Below are 22,705 nucleotides of genomic sequence, written 5' to 3' on the forward strand. Positions count from 1 at the left end.
TTTAATGGCTTCTTATTTGTGCCCTTGATGTTCTAGGTCTCAAGTAAAAAAGCAGAGCAGTAGATATTTTGCTGCTTTTATTTTATTTGTTTTTCCTCTCACAAACTGCTTCTTTAATCCCACAACCAAAAATATATTAGCCACATGGGCTGTGCAAAAACAAAGCTCATAATTAAACAAAACAACAACAACTTCAGCTTTTCCTCTGTCTTGTGAGCTTCGTTTTTTTTGTGCAATCTGTTGCACGCGTACTGAAAGGCCAGTCCCTATAGACAGAGAGCAGAGGCCCTGAGGCAGGGATTACTCCCTGTCCCTCTGAAGTGCTTGGCATAAAGAGGCCTCATCTCTGTAGGTTTTGATGATGGCTCAAGTGAGTGTTCTCTGGGTTTAACCCTGTAGCGATGGACGTAAGGCTTTGGTGTTTTAACCCTTAATGACAGCGATGGGTCTGAGTTTGATGGCCTTCTTGCTGATGCCGGCGTCATGGCACGTGTTGACCACGTCGGTCACGTTTTTGTAGGATTCAGGAGCCTGAAGTACAAGAAAAACAGTTTCACATAGTGAAATAGTCATTTTCAAAAACCACAGCTGATCACAAAAAGATATGATCATACAACTGCCTTTGTAACAAAAATCATGATGTACTTTAATATTATTGGATTTGTTGTAGGCTGTAGATTAATGCTTAAAGCTTAAGGCTTTGGTCTCTGCCCTCTGCCCAGTCATTCCTAAGCCATCAAACAAAGCTTTTAGACTACAGTAACCAAACCTGAAGAGTTCTGCTTAGCATGATCTGAACAAACCTGTGGTCCTGATTGCCATTAATTAAACATTGTGGCTGTGACCTAAGTGAATCCCTATTTAGGTTTTAGGGCACAAAGTTTTTAAGTGTCCGAATCATTAAGTAAAATTGGAATGTGATTTTGAGGGCACTAAAATCTCCCGAAAGGCACTCGTATTTTTTAGTGAACAGCGTAGCTCACTGTACAGGCTGAACATGATCCAAAATGCACTGAAAGACTCTGTTACTAAGCAACGGACAGCAAAATGAAAAGGATCCCATTTGTGCTCACATTCTAAACAACCAGACGCCATTTATTTCAGATCTTTGTGTTTATAAGCAACATCAATGGCGAAAAATTATTCCATGAACAGCACACTGTTTTTACTGATCTAGAATAAAGTGTGTGTGTATGGAGGGTTTAAACATGGCACATGAGCAAGTGTCAGAAGATCCAGAGTTTCTACCACTTCTTAGTAAACTAAATATAAGAAGTGACAATAGTGTAATACTAATGAGGGAGTCAGGTATCCATTTCAGTCACAGCTTGTGTGTATTTGTTTTTTTTGTTTTTTTTATAAAGATGCCAAGTGTTCTTTACAATACATGGTTCATCTACAGCTTTCCAAAAATGTAACTTCTGCTTGAACTCTCAATAATAAACATCCCAAACTAGTTTATGATTTTTCACTGACCCCAGATGCAATCGACAAACCAAGACATTCATACATCTTGAGTTTAGAACGGGAGATGCTAGGCTAACATTGCTAACAAACACTGGACACCGCCCAATACCAATCTCATGTATTTAAATACATACCAAATGTGTCGCAACCCAGATTTCATTCGTTTTCATTTGGGATTTAGAGTTTATGGCATTAAATCAAAAACAAACTTTGTATAGCTGAATGAGGGCAGACATTTGAGTAGATGTTCTATTTTAGTTTACAAACCTAGTTTAAGAGTTTGGACTAAACTCTTTGTTCTCTTTGTTCTTTTAATGGCTTTTTGCATGTATTTAGAGATACGACATTCCAAGTACAGTGCAACAACATTAGCATTGCATCTAAACTAATAATCACAGTCTTGGCTTGACTGCATCTGGGTTAAGGGGTCATTTTTGAACCCCAAACAATTACTTAAACTATATCCTGATGAAGAAAGAAGGCACAAGTATGTGGAATTTAGTTGTCAATCTGTTGCTCACCTCTTCCATCACCAGTTTGGGTGAAGCCACTCTAATGGCGATGCCCATGTCAGCCAGTTTATCCAAAACATCCTGGAAGTCCAGATTCCTGCGAGATTTTGCTCGGGACAGTGCTCGACCCTGAAATTGGGAAATGCACTCTTTACTATACTTCCACAATCACATCATGTGCAGTCATAAGTTAAAGACCCAAGCTAAACAGATTCCTGGCTCTGTGGCTTTGTGTAATAATACAGCATGAGATGACAAAAACCCTGCACCTTATAACTGGGGTTAAACACAGGGCCCAGCCTATTCCCTTCACTCATATTCTAATCACCCCCACCTCACAAGCTTTTCCTACATGTCAAACGCGGTGAGGTTTAAAGGCACTGTATACGATTCTAAGGAATGGCTGATGGTATCTGATGTCAGCAAAACAAACAAACCCCGCCCCCCCAGTGCTCCTTCAGAAGCTCCGCCCCATAAAAACAAATCTAACTGCTCCACTACCACAGTTAACCTCCATGTGCTTCTTCTCAAATACACCTCCTTATGCCCCCATGTGTAGCGAACCTCTGACAAACTACCTTACCTGCTGACAAAATGTGTTAACATTCCATCCACACATAATTTACAACTTGAATCTTCACCAACCAACTGATAAGGTTTTTGTGGAGCTGCAAGGACATCATAAGTAGCTTCGTGCAGAAACTTGATGCAAAGCACATCAATCGCCCATGGCTCTCGCCAGGTGATTCTCCGTTTCTCTACACTCTCCCATCTTAGCCCCTGCCAGTTTTCTTTGCAAGGCTGTAGTTGCACACCATACTACTTCTAGAGTAAAGAACTATGGCCTCGAATAAAGCTTGTAACCTTTCACCTTCTCTCTGGTGGCCTTACTGAATGCTTTCCACAAAACTCCTGACCCTAGCCCTGCCCTCCCATTCTGTACCTGCCTAATCACAACCCTGTGCTCCAAAGGACTCTTCACAGACTGCACTGCTCCCACTTTCTTCCTATTCCTATTTCTGATTTATAGCCCTGGACAGCGGCTGCTTTTTTTTGAGGATATGGGTGCTTTACTCACTGCGCCGTGACAGGTGGTGCCGAAGGTCTCGGTCATGCCTTGTTCTGTGCCAGTCAGTACATAGCTACAGGTGCCCATCGTGCCACCAATCAGCACAGGCTGACCTGTCAGCTGGAAAACAGAAGAGAGAGCGCAGCGGTTTATTTTATATTTTTTTAGCCTACGCTACTGTAGTACAAAATAATATTGTTGAGTTACATTACAATTCACTATTACAGTAGATCTTTATTATGAGTAAAATGAGAAGGAATCTGTAAAAGTTTTTCATCAGACAGTAGGAATGAGTCTAAGGTGCCTGTTCCATAGACCATGACAAATAGACAAATGTTCACAGATTTCTGCATGGTTCAGTCATTATAATGTAAAATCAGACCATTGAGAGTGGTTTGATGGTGAAATGCATCAGTGTAGAGACATTGTGCAGTGAAGACACTAAACCAGACTTCTGAAGAGTTTTTAACTACACTAAAGATTACAAATATCTCATCTGATGCCTACAGCATTGTTTTATGATGGTTGTTCAATAAATACATTGGAGGGGTCCCGGGTGGCACAGCCATTTAACCCCTGGCCCAATCAATCATCATGAGATGATCATGAGGCTTGATCCCTGGTGATGCCATATCTATCCATGGCCAACAGTCCCAGACAGCACAACTAATCTCCCTCCATCTGGCCAGATAGGATGCACCCCCCCTCACTGCATCACTCAGGCTCGCTTCATGTCATTCAGAGGAAACACATGCTAGCCTTCAGCCTTCCAGCACTGGTAGCATTGAGGGAGTTGGGAATTGAAAATGACTTAATATGGGGTTTAAAATAAATAAATAAATAAAAACATTAATAAATAATAACACAGATGATGTGTAGGTTCACTGGCAATTTTGGACAACAAATAAAATAGTAACTGGTTAAATTTGTACTTAGATATTGTGACCCCTTGGTTCCTATCATTTTTTTTCTACAACCACCATTATACAAAAATCTGAATCAGTACATTTCTCTACAATTAACCATTTCACACCAAACCACAAAACTGAAATCATGCAGAAATGCTGATTAATCTGCGGACAAAGTAATTAACCATCTCTGCTACTGTCAAGGATGTAAGCTGGGGGACTGGACCATAGATTGTAAACAGTTAAATATCTGAAATAGGGTTTGTAAAGACTACCATAGTCCAGCAATAACCAGTTATTTATGCAATGCTAAGTTTGAGAATACATCCTTACTGCACACTTCAAGACTGTTTCACCTGGTAGTCGACGGCAATGAGGGGATGATGAGGGGGGAAAGCTCTTGTGGAGCCTTTGCGGTGCACCAGCAGTGTCTTCTGTTTACCATCCACCATGTGCTCCTCCACCTTAGCGATGTTATGGGACACATCATAAATCACATGCATGTCCAGGTCATCCGGCGTGGTGCTGAACACTTTTGAGAAAGCCTACAGAACACAAGACAGGAACAGAGTGACCGGCATCAGACACAGCACAATGCACACACAGCTAAGATTAAGTAACTCTCTCTGACTGGGTTAATGGGTTTGAGGAGAGGTGGATGAATGGGTGGATGTATGGATCAATGGGTGGATTTGGACGCAGTTCACAGTTCATGAAAGTGAACTAGAAGCAACAAACATAGGCAGCTTACAACAAAGAAACACAAATTCAGTCATGACTCAGCCATAACTCCTCTGCTGCGTTCTCTTCACTGGCTTCCTGTAGCTGTATCTCGCATTAGATTTAAAACCCTACAAAGAAAAGAATGGACCAGCCCCTTTGTACCTAATGGCAATGGTCAAAAGCTGATCAGTACCAAGAGCCCTTCAAGTATTGCTCAGCTTGACCCTCCATTCTTTAAGATCCACAGAAGACAAGCACCCAGGCTTTTTTCTGTCTTGGCACCGAAATGGATCGAACTTCCCCCGGGTGTCTGAATGGCAGAGTTGCTCGCTGTCCATCTCTTCCAAGAGGGCAAAGTCGAATATTGTGGTCTACATACTGACTTTTGTATTTAGTTGTGTCTAAGCTAATCTTTGGAAAGCTAGTCTATACAAACCAACTAGGGGTATTTTCTGCAGCACCTTTGTAAATCTTGATAGGAGCGTCTGCTAAATGCATTCAATGTAACATTAACATTCAGGATCACCTTTATCAATGCAGAAAGTAAAGAAAGGGTAAGAGCCAAAACAGCCTTAAAATGTGATTAAAACTATTTTTTCCAAGTAAATTCTTACTGTAATAACTACTACAATTCAATACATTACATGATAATGAGAACAGCTTCAAATAGTAGACAAATCTAGCAAAAGAAATCATGTCTGTATTCCTAATCTGTGTGCATCACTCAATATGCTGATTTGCACAATTTGTAGCTTTTGGAGATTTGGGAGGCAATATTTGGGACCCACCTGCTCCTCATAGACAGCCCCTCTCTCATAAAATAAATTTCATATTTACAAAACAGTAGATCAGCCATCACAACAGTTGAAAGGATGAGAGTTTGCTTGTGTGTGCTCGTGTGTGGTGCTGAGCTAACCTGGCGTGTGAGGAAGGTCATGGAGGAGCGGTTGACCCATGCATAGTTGCCTGCCGCAGCCATGCCTTTTAGGTAGTCCTGACCCTCAGCGGAAGTGATGCGAGCGCAGGCAAGCTGACGATCATTTACCACAATGTTATCTCGCTTCATCGCCTTCTCCATGGCAACCAACGCATCTGCACAAAACCACAGAGACAACACACACGTGTCTGTGATCTCAGCTCTGCTCAATAAAACTGTCTGTTTTTCTGAAGTGGGCAAGTAGGAATGTAGTTATATGTTATGCTTATGTTTCTAACCAGGTGGAGTAGATTTGTAGAATATGAACTGGGAGCTTGGTTATGGGACAAACTGCACATTTGAATTCAGCTAACCCACAGGACTTTTACGCTGTGTGCTTTACATTCCAGATGTGAGGGAGTACGAACAGCCAATGAGCAATTCAGCCCACCAGCTATTCAGCACTCAGGGGAGTCCTACTGATCTAACCCTTTTTGCTGTAGAAAAACAGAAGTATGCTTTCATTTTTTAAATGCAATACAAAACTACTACTGTACAAAAGTAATTTAGGCAGAGGTTTAGCTTCTCATGGTTTTGATAAAACTTTGACCAAAACAAAAGGCTGCACTTCCCTCTGGTGGAGAGTTCAGACATCTCATAGTTTTTCCTTAAAAAAAAAAAAGCTAATTTGCATATATTAACAAAATTTATATTTGTTCAACTTGAACCTGCCCTATTGACCTTTCTTGACTATTTGAATATTGTCCAAATCTTACACATTCCTAGTTTAAAAAATAAAAACAAAACAAAAAACACATCTAAATATTTTCTCTGAAAATAAATGAGACATAAATCCCCTGAACCCCTTAAAAAAAGAAAAATAAAATAAAAAGGGGAGGATGGGGATGAAAGACCTTCAATGATCAAGAGGGCACTTACCTGTGGCCACTTGGTGTCCCAGACCACGACTCCCACTGTGGATCATCACACACACTTGGCCTTTGTGATCTATGCCCATCTTCTTAGCCGCGTAGTCATTGTAGATCTCATCTACCACCTGGATCTCAGCATAGTGGTTACCAGCACCCAACGTCCCTAACTGCATCACAACGCAATAGACCAGTTACATACGAGTCAGAACATGCACGATTATGCAGGTTATGGTTTCATGTAGCATGCATTTACCTCTTTCAACCTCGTACAAGGCAGTGCGTGCGAATGTGTACGTACCTGTGGCAGTCCTCTCTTCTTGGCCTTAGAGGAGACTTTGTTTGGGTCGGCCTGCAACATCCTGCCATATTCCTCACAGTGCTCTTTATCTTCGGCCCAGGCGTAGCCCTCACGCAGAGACCAGTCCACTCCCATCTCCAGCGCTTCCTCCAGGTCTCTACATGTATATACACACATAGTCTCCTTACCATCAGATCAAATGCAGTGGAGATTTGATACATACCTGGGTTTATAATTGTCCAAATAAACCAAGCTATTATAACATGTAATGACCTCAGTGTAACAGCAGATATGACATCATGTTAATATGAATGAAACATGAATGCTCAAGTTTTGTTCACCCAATTCAAAAAGTAAGAGTAGGCATCATCCCTACTTTCCCAAAGATGGAAAGGAATCACAAGAAATTTCAGTGGTTGAAATACTGTAACACAGCAGACCATTTGCTATATATGCCATATTATACTGCACATACACTTCTAATAAACCATTTTTTTTTAAACAATCTTAAAAAATGAATTCAACCAATGCTTTTAAAATTTATATCATTAATATGTAAACAAAAGGTTTGATGTACATTGTTAAGAATGGAGATATGGAACCAGACAGGCAGTTAATGCCTCTAAAAGCTCCTTCAAAAATATCACAACCAATACTTACAAATACCTTTACCATTATTTTACCATATTACATGTAAAAACTCAGAAGCCATGGAAGACTGGTCGTTTTGAGGAGTAAATGAAATGGCTATATTTATTTATGTTTTAGACACTGTGACTATTACGTTTGTTCAAAATGCATAATTGTAATGCTTTGCAATGGCAGAAATATACTAACCACTGAAATTCCCATTTGTTTAATGTGTTTAGGGAACAAAACGTCTTTTTGAAAAATAATTTAAAAAGCAGCCTGACAACAATAATTCCAGCAAATACACAGAATAAAGGTTTACATTTATATGTAGTTCAAGGTTTCCATGATAAAGGTTGGCATGGCCTACTGATAGGTGACATAACACAAGAAACACAGGTAAGAACTGAGAGGCTGCACATTAAACTGTAATTAAACTAACTCATCTTAATGATCATGGCCTGTTAAGCATGTAAAGGGTATTGTTAGTTGTTTACTTGGCACTCATGGGAATCACGCCTTTGGATCCCACTCCTACAGGGATGTGGTCAAACAGCGCCTGAGCTAGCTGCTCCTTCACAGGTTGCACATCTCCTTCGTCCAGGTTAGTCCTCAGCAGACGCACACCACAGTTAATATCAAAACCGACACCACCTTATAGAAAAAGCACAAGATCAGCCATTAATCCAAATACTATCGACTCACAAGCTCATACATAAATAAACGTCATCATTATCCGTCTTCCTTCCAGATGCCATTTGGTCACAGTTACCTGGCGACACAACTGCTGTGGGGTCACTCATGTCAAAAGCTGCCATGTTTCCAATTGCAAAGCCATATCCAGAGTGAACGTCGGGTAAGCCTACAGATTTCTACAACACATACGGCTCAGTAAATCACATGGCGTAAACAGAAGCATGCCTTTAAGAATCATAATTAGTCAAAACCTTGACACATCATCCATAGGATAGGACGCATCTACATGCTTACATGCACGATTCCGGGCAGGGCTGCCACATTGCCAATTTGCTTCATAGCAGGCAAAAATCCTCCAAACCCTGTTGACACACAAGATCAGCTGTACGTTATATTGCTGCTACGTCATATCAGTAATAGAGCTGTTTGTATGACTGCGTTGTGAAGTGACTATACCTCCTCCACGACAAGCATTTCGCAGCTCCTCAAACATCAACTTCTCCAGAGAATCGTTGACATAGAACACGCCCTCTACCTAGGAAATTTAACACAATACTGATAAGTTTCAGGAACTAGCCATCAGGTCACCAGCAGTTCATGGACAGGTTCACAGACACAGACAAGCCTAAAAGCAATTCCAAATGTTTCAAAATGTTTCAACAACAAACACAGGTGGTTCGACATTTGCGCTCAGGATTTGCTGGTATTTAGTAGAATCCATTCTTCCCTCCCCCTGTGCACTACTGGCAATTGGCACTGGCAGCATCACAACCCCAAAACATGATAGACCCACCCCAATGCTTCAGTTGGCAAGGTGTTCTTTTCATTAAATGCAATTACATTTCGCCCAAGACTTCTAATCTGATGGTATCTCTCTACAAACACTGAGTTTTGTGACAAGCTCACAAGTAAGGTATCCTTCTTATAACTCTTCAATGGCAATTATGGTGGAATGGTACTCCACCCTTTTGACTCAGCTAAACTTCTTGAAGGTGTTATGGCACTCAAATGAAGGATGCCACCTTCATCACCTTCCACAAATGCCACCTTCTTCACCAACCTTTAGACAGTTACTTAGAGGAGCCCATGCTTGATGAGTGCTAGAACAAGATTTGAGGAGACAGAATTTCTGGCAGTTCCTAATGACAGGTGATGACATGCCTCAGGCCTGATTCGCTGATCACAGAAAAATCTTAAGCCTTTGCAACATTTTAGGTGTTTATTATTTTATGCTATGAAAGCCAGTGACTGTGCATCAGTGCACACAGTTGCAGAGGCTATGTTTACTACTTCTCAATAAATAAATCAATCAATCATTAAATTATATTTTTTTAATAAATATAAAAAATATATATATATATTTAAAAAAAAAAAAATATATATATATATATATATATATATATATATATATATATATATATACACACACACACACACACACACACAAAAGTGTGTAATTTGGGGGCAAAAAAATGGCAAGACTGTACACTTAAATGTCTGCTTAACACCCACAGGAAGTGTATGTAAATATAAACGATGGCTGAACGGCCTGAAAACGATCAACTGAACCCCTTCACGTGGCTACGTGGCTTTTATGAGTTTGACAGGTTCACGTTACAGCCGTGCGGATAAACCGAGCAGGAGAGGAACATTTAAGACCTGCTAGGAAGAAGATGGGGAAAGTCCATACTGATAACCTTAACTAGTTAAGAGAGCTGACGTCGTTTAAGAGCAGACTTCAGGTTAGCTGCTGCTTTCCAATAAATACCCACGTTTTTGTACCGATCCGCTTGGTTACCTGCATGTTTGGGACGAAGCCCTTCTTAATTCTCCAGCAGTTCTTATCGATCTTATCCAGATACTGGAGCTCATCGTTGTACGAGCGACTCATGCTGATATTCAGCGCTTTCACCCAGCTAATACACCAGTATTCACGCAGCTCCTCAGTCAGAGAGAGTCCTGCTCTTCTTCCTCTCTGGGTTTTAATGCCTTCTGGGTAAACTTCAGAGCACCCTCTACTGCTCTGAGGGAGAGCTGCAGGAGTGCAGTGCACGTTAATTATATTATATTAACTTATTAAATTATATTATATTAAATTAATTATATTGACAATAAAAATTATTATTGTTATTATTATTGTTGTTATTATCATTATTGTTATCGTTATTATTAATATAATTATTGTTATTATTATTATTATTATTATTTTTTATAATAATAATTATTATTATTATTATAATATAAAATATAGTGCTAAAAAGTAACGCTAGGTACACTTAAGTGTATGACAGCCTAACACTACAATACCTTGTGTGGGCTAATACAATACACCATAATGTGTCACATAAATAGGCACAGACAAAAATTGGACCATATATATGTGAAAATATCAGAAAATATTAGCAAGACAAAACATGCCATTACATAAAAATTAAAAAAAATATATTAAAACGTGAGACTCATTTCCCACGTTATTCGATGTTTTTGGCCGGTGCGTAACTGGGTGTTGCGCGCGAGCTTGGGCTTTTATTTTGTAAACAGCAGCACTGAGACTAACGCTGCAGGTTACGAGACCGTCTCTGCCTTCACGCTGTCAACGTTGGTGACGTCTGTATCAACAAACTTCGGGTAAGTTAAGCTCAACGGTACTTCTCCTACACATTCAACAGCAGGCCTGTTAACCGAACAGCTTGCTTTACCTCGGGCTGGCGCTTCTGTAGCTGTGCAAATCAGTTTATCGGAACTTTCGACAAGCTAGCTAGCATAGCGAAGCCAGGTTAGCGAGCTGCCCTTAGCTGTGGACAGTCAGAGCTAGCTAGCTAGTGTGACAGCAAGGTGTCAGTCCTTATAGAGCGATGTGACTAGACCACATCATCCCCTCAGATAGTGTTAGCTAGCTAGTGCATTGGGACGTGCATAATTATGGGGGGTAACGTTGAACTCCACGTCTCCAATTGTCCTACTCCTCTGAGGCGAGGAGGGTTCATCACCAGACTCCCACTCGCCTGAAGCTTCTTAATGTCATATGATGTGCACGCCATTATGTTGCATCCAGAAATATATAGCTATAATACAGGGTTTCCTTATATTAGTCAATGATTTTGGGAGAAGTGCTGTGTCATTCATTTGTGTACAGTCCAATCACCCCACCCTTTTTATCTTTATTGTCTCCAAACCAAAGAGTTTCATTAAAAAAAGGATAATCACTTCAATGTTTCTGCCTAGGTCGAGGCCATAAGCCCTGCAGTGTATGGTGAACATCGTAGCTATTAACGAAATCTTTGGGTCATGTATTACATGTATACATATATGTCAGTATTTTTAATGGAATACATAGGACTCTCCCTGCACCTGCCACCACAAAATGCATGCGAGAAAGTGCAACCTTAAGGAAGCACCACAATGGTTTACTGTGACCCAACTCATACATGGAAGGATAGGGGAGGTTTAAGTAAGGCCAACCCAATAGGGAATACAAAGGAAAACAATCGTCTGAACATATTGCAAGAATGGGGAATCCGTTTCAAAAGCACCAGATTACCAACTCTGTGACTTTCCCTTCAATAGTATGAAGTTAAGGGTGAGGATCAACAAGCAGACCAGCCGGGTGGAGTTGGAAGGAGAAGATCCCACGCTGACTGATCTCAGTGTCCAGGTAAAGGAGGTGGTGTTGCCCTCAACTGGTTTCAGGTTAGTCCTGTAGTTTCCACAGACACCGGAAACTTTGTCCTTGAAACAGTGGGTCTTATACCCAGTGTGTGATATGCGTGAAATGCTTTGGCTTCTCTGATTTATGCATGTTCTTGTCCTTCATGCAGTGCTGATACAGAGTTCAGTCTGTCCCTGAATGGGAAGGAGCCACTGGTGGACACTGGGCAAACACTGTCCTCATGTGGGGTGGTGGCTGGGGACATGATCAGTGTGATTCTGCCTCAGAGCAGCACTTGCTCCGCCCCACCGCAGCCCTCTACTCCTCAGACTGCCATTAGAGCAGCGGATCAGCAGAGCACACAGCGGAGTCACACCGTATCAGTCATGCAGAGCTCCAGTCATGAGGTAAGTACTGCTATCTTTGAGAAGTCGGACAGAAATGCCCCCCAGAGAATAAAAAGCAACAGTGTGAAGGTTCATTTGTCCGCAGTGGACGGTATGCTGTAAAGGGTGTGTCCTTCCTTCATATGACTGCTGTGTTTCGATTTATGGATGTCTATGGATCAAATATGTGGTTTGTGGAATCTGGTCAGACTATTTGAGAATGGTAGATTTGATAAGTTTTAATCTATGAGTGAGTAAAGTATAATAAGGTGTGCAGTGAAGGCAAGTGTGCTGTGCCTGGATCAGTGTGCTTAATGAGTAAATGTCTGCAATCACTCATTTCAGAGAAGAGTGAAAGTTTAGAGTTTTACTGAAATGAAAGTGAAATCCCAAGAATAGCTTCGCTTCTATATACACACATGTATCAGGTGTGTGTGTGAGAGAGACAGAGAGAGAGAGACTTTCCAGTGTATTTATGTGTGTTAAAGGGGCACTGAAGCAAAAGTGAAAAATTAAAGCATCTGTACGTCTAATACAATCATGCCTACTCTCATCTTACTGCAATGATGCATTAATCTTTAGGGCATACTCCTTTATGATTTATCTTGAAGATGGAAGGACATTGTCTTGGATTTTTTGGATTTGTTTTCTGCTAGCTAGCTACTTCAGAAGGAAGCTAGATGGTTGGCTTACTGCTGGGAAGCTCAATGTCACATCTGTACACTGTTAAAAGTATAAGATCCTTGAGGAACCTTTGGGGGGGCTTGGAGTTGGGGAGGTGGGGTTCCCAATACTGAATTCAATCCAATACTGTAACAAATCTATCCTGAAAGAGCACACACTCCCACTGTGTGATGTGATAATGTTAACTGTGTGTTTCCTCATGTGGGGTAGTTGAGTTTGAGTGTAATGGGCTTTAAGTTTGAGTCTGAGAAAGTTTGAGTGTAATGGGCTTTCGATGCTTATCTTGTGTGAAGTGATTCTGAAGAAAATAAAAAATATTGGATTAAGGTTTTTCAGCCAATACTCAAGACTTCAAGACCAATATCTTAAAACCAGGGAAACCAAGTGGTATTGAGCCATCTCTAGGTATAGGCTGTGAATGCATTGTGGGAGTAAAGAATTTTGCATAACATGACCGGTAAGGCAAATGTAAGTGCCAATTTCTGGCAAAGACTCTTCTCTGGGGCAGAGTGTACGTTATGTCCCATGAGCCTTTGTTGTAGCGCAAATCTATTGACAACAGGAAAAAAGTTACACATAGCATTATGGCTGTACATCATGAGCATTTTGACCAAAATACTTTACTTTTGTTGGATTCCATGAAGACTGTGGTTTATATCCGTACTATTAAAGACACAATTTGGCTAATAAACCTGTGGAAACTGTGTGTGTGACTCCTTTAGGCAGGCTCCAGCAAGAGCAGCAGCAGCTACAACAGCAGAGACAGCACATATCAGCCAGAAGCAGTGGAAAGGATGGAGAGAGGGGAGAATGAAGAAGAGGCAGTGGGACCTTTCGTTCCTGAGCCTATGCTGTGCTGTGAGGCCGAGCAGGGGAAGGCTCCTCACTCTCTGGAGATGCTTTTTCAGGCTGCGCAGTGCCACAGCTCATCAGATTGCCTGCTGGTGGCAGCACATTTGCTGCTGCTGGAAACCGGCTTTTTGCCCCAGGTCAGAGCTTGCACTGGACACATTCACTGCGTAGGATGACCCTTTTTTGAGCATAGACTCTAGGTCAGTGGTGCTCTATAGCTTGTTTGAAAGAAAATCCTGCAGCCATTCCAGCCCTTTGTGGCTACGAACGGGCACCCTGCTCTAGAACACAGCTGCAGGACAGCATGCAGAACAAAGCTGCAATAATCAGTGTTGTTATTCCACACTATCATACTTGAACCTCCTTTGCTGTGTGTGGCTCATTGTGTGATGTGTGCAGGGTTGTGACGTCAGGGCTGGAGAGATGCCTGGTGGCTGGCGAACGGCAGGAGGTGTTTACAGACTGCAGTACACACACCCTCACTGCGAGAACAGTCTGGTGTCAGTGGTTGCTGTGCCAATGGGCCAAACGCTCGTCATTAATGGTATGCCTGTCAGTCCAAAGTTGTTGCCGTTACCCGCATGAAGTAAGTAGCTTTTTGTGACCGTATATGTTGGGCTTTTTGCTGTTTCCCCTGCAGCAATATTGAAGACAAGCAGCTCACTTGAGAATGCACGGAAGCTGGTGCTAAAACCAGAGGCATACGTGACTGAGGCGTGGACAGGTGCGGAACATTAAATGCAGAATTTCTTAAATGCAAAGTATTGTATTTCTGAAACACTGTAAGTGACTAAGTATGCTCTTGCAATAGGAAATGCTGGAACTGCCTACAGAGAAATGCAGAAGCTGTCTCGTGTTTTCAAGGATCAGTTGGCTTACCCGCTTATTGCAACAGCTCGAGAAGGTACATTCTGAGTGTAAAGTTAGTTTTAGTAATATGGAAAGCTCTATCCACACTCCCTACAGTAGACTGGCATCCAGATAAACCCAGAAATCTGGGAATCATTTTCTTTATCATGTTTTGCTGTAAAAATTTGACTAAAAGTAAAAGTCTTCAACTGAGAGTTTTAATTTTTATGCCATACCAGCATATGAGCAATTTTTTTCAGGTTTTCTTGGTCTTCCAGATCTCATTGTGACTTCCAAAGTTTCCTAAAGTGTAATGTCTTAACATTCACTGTAAAGTCCACAAGAAGAAACACTTGGCTAGTTTCTTACAGACATTCCCTACCTTGTGGGAATTGATTTGTGAGTTTTGATCATTTGCTAATCAAGGTCTGAGACTATATTTTTAAAAAGGCTCTTACACAGACTACACCGTGTTGTTTTGTTTTGTTTTGTTTTGGGGTTTTTTTGTTGGTTTTGAAAGGCAGAGTAACCAAATATAAACTTTTGCACTATCCCACTGGTGCCTCAACAATTTGAGTAGACTGTATGAGTAGACAGAAGATCCAGTAGAACAGCAGAAGTCCTGGATGTGTGAAAACTCTTTTGTGTAACATAGAAGTGTTTTTATTGTTTCTGATGCAGCGCTGGGATTGCCTGCACTCTTCGGTCTGGCTGTGCTGCCTCCTGAGCTACTACTGCGGATTTTGCGGCTTCTGGACATTAACTCTGTCCTCTCGGTGTCTGCAGTCTGCACCCACCTGCACTCTTCCGCACAAGATCCCATGCTCTGGAGACACCTGCTGCACCGTGACTTCAGAGGTACCGACACACTAAGTACACATTAGCACCATGTTTTGTCTTACAACATCCTTGCCTAACTAGAACAACTACAGAGCTCTCAACTTACATTGACTGTACGTAGAACTGGATTGTTAACAACGTGACATTTTTTTGTTTACTCTTCAGTGTGTATTCGACTCGACAGTGAGCACAGAGACACAGACTGGAAAGAGGTGAGGAAACAGTGTCATAGCTTTTTCAAGGCACATGAACCAGAAGTGGATGAATGTATCAAGGCAATTGTCATACATTTTTCGTACCTTCATGGGGTGATTTTGTAATGTTGTCCTGTAAACATGCTCTTATTACATTTGTATACATAAAATACATTACTTCTTTTAATTGCCCTTGAACTTGAGGAGTGCTGTGATCTGCCATTGGGTACTTTTTTTTTTTACCATAATCTCTGACAGTCTTGAAAATAAGTTCAAATGGGGGCCAACCTAAAAAGTAATAACCATAATAAAATTATATACAGAATACTTTGTTTGTCCTCTTAATCTGAATATTGGAGCCAGATGTGTTGGATCTGAACTCGCCAGTAGGTTTTTAGATGGTTAGGATGAAATTATTGTCTCGTATAAACATATAAAAATATTACTTATTACTGTCCAGAGTGATCAAGAAAAAAAATTGACTCTTCTCTTCACTATTTATCTTCTCCAGCTTTACAAAAGGAGATATAAGCAGAAGAAGGATTTGAGCAGATGCAGGATGAGATGTTACCCCTACCCAATGCCCCCCATTTACCCACTCACTCCGGTCCCCACACCCCCTGTACCCTTTCCCCTCCACCCTCCCGGCATCATCGGTGGAGAGTATGACGAGCGACTCTCCATCCCACAAGGCATCTTCCCCCGTCCACGCTATGACCCTATTGGCCCTTTGCCAGGTCATGAGCCAGGTATGGGGATGCCCTTTGGCCGACGTTCGCTTAGACCTGGCGGGAGTCGACCAGCAGATATCAGGAGAGGTTTCATCTGAGGGCACCAGACTTCTGCTTCATGTCTTAAAAGACAGTAATGACCCCTGATGGGACATATTAAAGCAAGCAGGCTGCTGCCTAACGTCTACAAACAAAAGTACTTGGTATTATTTGATACCTTATACATGCTTCACAGACAGGTCAGGTCATTCTGTTCACCGTGGATTAATGAGCAAACAGAGCGGATATACCATCTGAAAAGGATCACATACCGTATTTATGTTGTCAGCAGTTATATACACCTTCATCCAGTCATCACTGGAATAGCAGGCATGCGGCAGCATCCCTGTCTTTCGGATTTAATTCTTTACAATTTAACAAACATAAAAAACCTGATGAAAACCTGAAGCCTGTTACTCTATAGATTAGTGATTTCCCCCTCATTGCATTGATCTGTTTTTTTTTCTTGATTAACACACCAAATCTAATTTGCTCTGTATTCATACTGCTAATCCACTCATGCAACCTCAATGCCAATTACATTGATCAAAACAAACACCTATCATTCCAAGTTGCTGAGACTGATGTTTTTAGATCTGTTGCATTTAAAAGGAGTGCTGAAGACAAGTTACAGATTCAACAGATTTACTAAGAACATAAACATGTCCTTTCCTTAGGCATCATTCAGTAGCGCAAGCTATTACATTAAAAATATGATCTGCCCATACAGATGAATGTCTTCCCCCTCCCCCAATCAATAACACAGATTTGACCATTTGACGCATTTGCATAAATGTAGCTAATGTAATGCTTGATGTGGCCCGAGTGTGTGCTACAATTGAGACAGCTAAATAGTGTGGTCTAATGTGAACTGCCCTTGGAAATGCTGTTGTTCCAAACCTGTTATCAGCAAGTATGGTGTGCCATTTAGCAATAAACTGTATTTTTCCATCTCAGTCCTGTGGTACTGATGTGCTTGATCTTCAAACAGTGCTTCTCAGTACCAGTTATGCAAAGAGTCAGTCATGTGCCTTCTCGGTGCTGTTGGTCCACACAGGCCTGCGTTTTTCTATAAAAGCTCTGATGCCCTCCTGCCCGTCGTGCAGTGCCAGATTGTCCACCATGACAGCGGAGGCAGTGGCGTATGCTACATCTCTGGGTTGCGCCATCTGCCTCTGGAATGCCGCTTTCCCTAGAGCCACCACTGGCCGGCTGGACTCGCACACTCTCCGCGCAATGCCCAATGTCTCCTCCTCCAAGCGCTCTTCACTGACAACCTTGCTCACCAGCCCGTGTAGCAAAGCTTCCTGCGCTGTGATCGGGCGACCTGTGAACAACATCTCCATTGCGACCTGGGACAGACAAAACGAGAGTACAAAAAGAGTACAGGATTCAGTAAGGTCACGGAGTAGGTCACTGTTTATCAATGCAGTGCTGGGGGCTGTTTTACAAAGCAGGATTTCTTGTTTAGCTTTCAGCTAAGTTTGATGGCATCTTATGATGGTGGATCACTTTTTTATAGAGATGCATCTTCTACAATTTATGCTTCACACCTAATCTGCTCTGGGGCAGGTTAGGTCTAGGATTTCAGATGGTAAACAGCTCATGAGCTAATCATGAATTAAGCTTGTAATGGTGGACCCCTCTTCACAGCAAAACTTTGGAAGACAAGATTTTAGTTTGACAGTGGCGCTTGGATTTCTTTTTACCTCTGTGATTAATGTCAAATCTTAACCTAACTCATCATGTTTTATAATGGTCTGTTTGATCTGTGCATGAGGATTAATTGTCTCTTCAGTATCTGGGCCTGGGTTGGCAGAGAAATGTGATTTGCTTTAGTGATATGAGTTTACAGCGGCTGCATGTATAGGTTTGTAGAGTTGAAACTTAAAGAGGAACATCTACTTTGTGAGACAGATCCTCGAAGTTCTCCTGCCCTGCCTGTTTTCATTGCTCAAACACCTCTGATCCAACTAACCACGTAATTAACCAGCTAAGCAGTGGAAGATACTTGCTTAAAAAAGCAGCAGCACTGGACAGATGTTTAGATTTGATCATTATTAAAAGCTAGTATTTCATCATATTTCTATTGAACTCTAGAGGAGCATAATGTTTTGGTGATGCTGCACTGAAAGACAGGGGTGGGCAATCCTGGTTCTGGAGGGTCGGATTCCTGCACAGTATGTTGCTTTTTCTGCTCAAGCACAACTAAGTCAACCTGAGTCAACATCTTTTAATTGTTAGGTCTGTAACAGCAGGGAAATCATCATGATGTGCTAGACTCTGGCCCCTGTTGCCCCTGCTACAGTAATGTATCTGTAATGCTAATCCAAACAGACATGTCCCTTAATTCTACCGGTCAGAAATGTAGAGGTAACAGGCATCTCAAGCCCTTCTTAAACTTCCCAAAAGTGGGTTTGTTAGTGCAGGAAAACACTGCACATGCACTGCAAGGGTGTTCCGGGATTAGGACCCATTAGACTAGACTCAACATCAGGATACTTTATAGCAAGCTGACAGGCTACAGGTAGAGTGGGCACCTTTCTGGGCACGGCTCTTCCGATGGCCACTCCTGGAGTGGAGCAGAACAGGCCTACATTCACTCCAGGTGTTGCAAACGTTGACTTGTCTGTTGCCACAGCAATGTCACAGCTGGCAACAAGCTGGCATCCCGCTGCCGTGGCAATACCGTTCACCATAGCAATCACAGGCACTGGGGCATCCTGGATCACGGCCATAACCTTCAACAACAGTGACATTACGAGAAATGACTGACATGCCCAAAGCTTATTTTACCTCAACAGAGCTGATGGATACAGAGATCCTAACTACTCATTAAATGGTGTAGTCATTTTTGTAGGTTACCATGTCCTAACCTCTGAGCAAGCCTGGAACACACTAGTGTGATATTCTCTGCCCTGGGCTGAGGTCAGTTCCTTAAGGTCATGGCCAGAAGAGAAAACAGGACCCTGTGCTATAAGAGAGTGAGAGAAAGATTTTACACAGACATTCCTTTATGAATTCCAGAGGAAAAGTTGATGTCTTAACACATCCATTTTGATCTCTGATATAAAAAAAGAAAGACGACATGCCTGATATTATGATGACTCTGAGGTCGTTGTCGTCTAGGTCAGTCAGGATGTCCTCTCGTAAAGAGTTCAGCATGGCCAGAGACAAGGCATTTCTCTTCTTAGGGTTATTCAAAATGATCCTCCTAAAATGACAGCATGCAGATGTGATCGGGCTATTCCGCTATGCTAAGTGGACGCTATTCCTGCTCACTTTATGTGGTTAATAATTAAAGGTGGATAATGACAATACTTTTTTATTATATACATCTTACTGATCAGTTGTTTTTGTGATAAATATGAATGCCTGCCGGTCTTCCATAACACTGACCAACTGTATTCTTCACTACAGTGGGCAGAATTAGCCTTGTTCAACTGGATGTTATGGTTGCAGTATAAATACACATATTTAATCACAGAATTGTGACTTTTCTCTCTCTCCCTTTCTGCAAGTGTGAGCTGTGTCAAGCTGACCTCTGGTATGTGTGTGTGCGGGCCTCCCTCTGAAGGGAGTTGAGCTAGCTGTTAAACCATTAGAAGTAATCTGTATTGTTGCCATCTTGCTAAGTGATAACGTCACTGTGGCCTTGAATGAGCTCTGAGATTTGGGTTAGCGCACACACTCACTGGGTGAAGAGAGGCCAACTGGAGAGATGACCTGAACAGCTATGGATATTCAGGATTTTCTCAGTATGTATATTTTATATATATTGTACTGTTTATTGATTATCATAGTCAGTTATGACCAATGGATTTAACTTTCTTTGTCCCATGTTATGCAGAGAAAGTGAACCAACACCCTTTCGGACCTTATAATAATATAATAGTGACGTAGCAGTACCGTTAGGGAAATTCGCCCCAAACCATTGCAGTACTAACATTAGTAGTGCAGTCGTACAGAGAATATGTGGTAGCCTCAAGCTGTCAGCTGTTTAGCAACATGTTAACCTGCTAGGCTTGGCTCAAGCTGATTGGCGTCTGACTATGGCGAGTGTAAATGACACGCAGGAGCTAGAAGACACGCCTGCTTCTTTCAAATCAGCCATTTGGGAAAATTTCAGGTTTCGATAGCAGTAGAGAGCACATGCCAGATTGGACAAGGAAAAACGGCTAATTCAAAAGAAGCCAATTGATCTTATATGTCAGTGTTTTTCACCAGCTGTAGGGTACATGTGGGGGAAAACAGCATACACGTATTCATACATTTATTCCGTATTTTTATAAAATAGAAGACATGCAGCATGTAGCCAACTGTATCCTATATAGGGTAGAGCGTTGGTAGAGCAGGCTCAAAAATCCAGCCTGACCCTACCCGAGCATGTGCATGTTCTGTCCGAGCCCGACCCATAAACTTTCATGTCATTCTAACATTCTAACTTGTGCAACTTTTTTACGATCACAGTGTGATTTGCTACTTCACTATATTGTGATTATTAAGACATAGCTTTATATAAAATACAAAATAGCATTAAAAAACGTAGGCCTACGTCTCCAATCATTTTCATAAGCACTGGGTTGGGCATTGACATCACGCTCCTGCTGGTCCCCTTTGGTCGGACTGAGTGGCAAAACATTCTGCAGCCGGACTCAACAGCAATCCATCCAAATGACCAAAGAACCAATGGTCAAGCTATCCGAGGCTCAAATCACACCCGTTTCGAGGATAAAGCCTCATGTCTGAGGGCACAAAGTTGAGTAAAAGGTCTTAGGAGCATTTGTGCATTTTTAGGCACATTTAGTAGACTGGTTCATCCAGGTTTGCTTCCTTTCCCTTTTAAATTTGTCACTACGTTCAGGACTTCACACAGTCAGCTCTCCCATTTTGGTGCCTGGATTCCAGAATTGCAGCCATCCATTAGTTTCTCTTCCCTTAAGCTTTCTGCAAAGCAGTCTGCAAAAGAAAAGCTCTGAATTCCAGCCACAGTTTTTTCCCCGCTTTGTGTTTTAGCGGCATTCACACTGAACGCCAACACTGCCACTCAGTCCGTCTTTTTGACACTCAGTGGGCACGGCTGCAGTGACTCCTGCCACCTGTGACGTCACATGCATACCCTCTATTGCCTTTAGTGTTGTCCCAACCCTACATGACTATACCCAAGTCCTTAGGCAAGTCTGTTCCCAGGCCCGTTCCCCGTTCACAGAGATAGAAGCCTGATCTCATACGACTGGAAATAACTGCCCGGCAGCAATCTTAGCAAGGCTGCCAGGCAGTTATTTCCAGTCATACGAGACCTGGCTTACAATATCTGCTGCGTAACCAGCGAGACAGACGCCATGAGCGTTACGAGAACTCCTGTGGATATTACAACCAGTGACCATCTCCTCATTTATTAATATGCAACAGTACACACTATTCAAACCGTCCCATAACTTTAGGATTTATTTATGCTACACAAACTGAACAGCAGCTGGCAGCTGAACTGTGAGTGCTAGCACCAAACTTACTGCACCTTATCCCGGCCTCCTGCTCTCGGACGGTTAATGGCGGAGCGCTGTGAGTGCACACAGCTCGTGTCGAGCAGCTAGAAAGAAACCTGCGGACACAAGACCTGACCAGCCTGGCAGCTACTGCCTGAGACATGATGACCACAGATATTCCCCCTCACGCTAACACCGTGAAGACGACTAGCAGCTCCAGTGGCCTACTTTCAAAATAAAAGTACCCCAAACCGGCGAGCGCGAGCCACTTTATTAGGACACTACACTAGCACTGGGCAAAATGTTGGGCTGCACCAGGCTGCCTGTTTCTGCTGCATATCTGCACATTGAAAATGAATGCATTTTAGTAATATCAAATATATTAAAGGAGCATTTATGTGCACTACTGAGCATTAACATGTGTTTCACGGAGGGAAAATATGATGAGTAGTTGCCTACTAAGTATTGTAATGGTGCAAAAAGTCTGAGGCATGTTATAAATAACCTTTATATTTATTAAAAACCTTTATATTTATTCTCATCCATTTATTCTCACTTTCCAGCATTTTATCTGGGTAGGGTTTTGTTTGTTTGAACGATGACAAGCCGGAATGAAAACAAACCGAAAGTAAATAGAAGTAACGAGACTATTTTTAAAATGTGAGGAAAAGAAAGTACAGATAATTGGGTGAAAATGTAAGAAGTAGAAATTGTAAAAAAAAAAATAATAAAATGAAAAAATTAAAAATATATATATATTTATTTATTTTTATTTATTTTTTTTTACAATTTCTACTTCTTACATTTTCACCCAATTATCTGTACTTTCTTTTCCTCACATTTT

At 41.7% G+C, this 22,705-nt stretch overlaps 3 protein-coding genes across 4 annotated transcripts; 1 reads left to right on the forward strand and 2 right to left on the reverse strand.

The window, feature by feature from the left end:
* Positions 1-64: 64 nt before the first annotated feature.
* rtcb (RNA 2',3'-cyclic phosphate and 5'-OH ligase) lies at positions 65-10,119 on the reverse strand. Its single transcript, XM_072672431.1, has 12 exons — positions 9,950-10,119; positions 8,608-8,686; positions 8,446-8,513; positions 8,228-8,327; positions 7,953-8,109; positions 6,826-6,982; positions 6,535-6,694; positions 5,596-5,771; positions 4,313-4,501; positions 3,058-3,168; positions 1,989-2,108; positions 65-531 (listed from the first exon to the last, which is right to left on the reverse strand). Exons 1-12 carry the CDS (start codon positions 10,040-10,042, stop codon positions 424-426), a joined length of 1,518 nt encoding a protein of 505 aa, XP_072528532.1. The 5' UTR covers positions 10,043-10,119; the 3' UTR covers positions 65-423.
* A 583-nt stretch (positions 10,120-10,702) lies between these two features.
* On the forward strand, positions 10,703-17,331 carry fbxo7 (F-box protein 7). 2 transcript variants are annotated; one of them, XM_072672432.1, is made up of 10 exons: positions 10,703-10,779; positions 11,719-11,841; positions 11,970-12,207; positions 13,593-13,859; positions 14,122-14,266; positions 14,363-14,446; positions 14,534-14,626; positions 15,253-15,429; positions 15,577-15,623; positions 16,117-17,331. In XM_072672432.1, exons 2-10 carry the CDS (start codon positions 11,720-11,722, stop codon positions 16,432-16,434), a joined length of 1,491 nt encoding a protein of 496 aa, XP_072528533.1. In that variant the 5' UTR covers positions 10,703-10,779; position 11,719; the 3' UTR covers positions 16,435-17,331. The 2 variants fall into 2 exon arrangements, with proteins under 2 accessions (XP_072528533.1, XP_072528534.1); XM_072672433.1 differs by lacking the exon at positions 10,703-10,779 and having other exon boundaries at positions 11,725-11,806.
* echdc3 (enoyl CoA hydratase domain containing 3) lies at positions 17,004-22,075 on the reverse strand. The gene is made up of 5 exons (XM_072672435.1): positions 21,894-22,075; positions 19,468-19,589; positions 19,252-19,349; positions 18,916-19,116; positions 17,004-17,727 (listed from the first exon to the last, which is right to left on the reverse strand). The coding sequence occupies exons 1-5, from the start codon at positions 22,022-22,024 to the stop codon at positions 17,395-17,397; spliced, it is 885 nt and encodes a 294-aa protein (XP_072528536.1). The 5' UTR covers positions 22,025-22,075; the 3' UTR covers positions 17,004-17,394.
* Between the last annotated feature and the right edge of the window lie 630 nt (positions 22,076-22,705).

This window comes from Salminus brasiliensis, chromosome 2 (assembly GCF_030463535.1).
Source record: "Salminus brasiliensis chromosome 2, fSalBra1.hap2, whole genome shotgun sequence".
Lineage (NCBI taxonomy): Eukaryota > Metazoa > Chordata > Actinopteri > Characiformes > Bryconidae > Salminus > Salminus brasiliensis.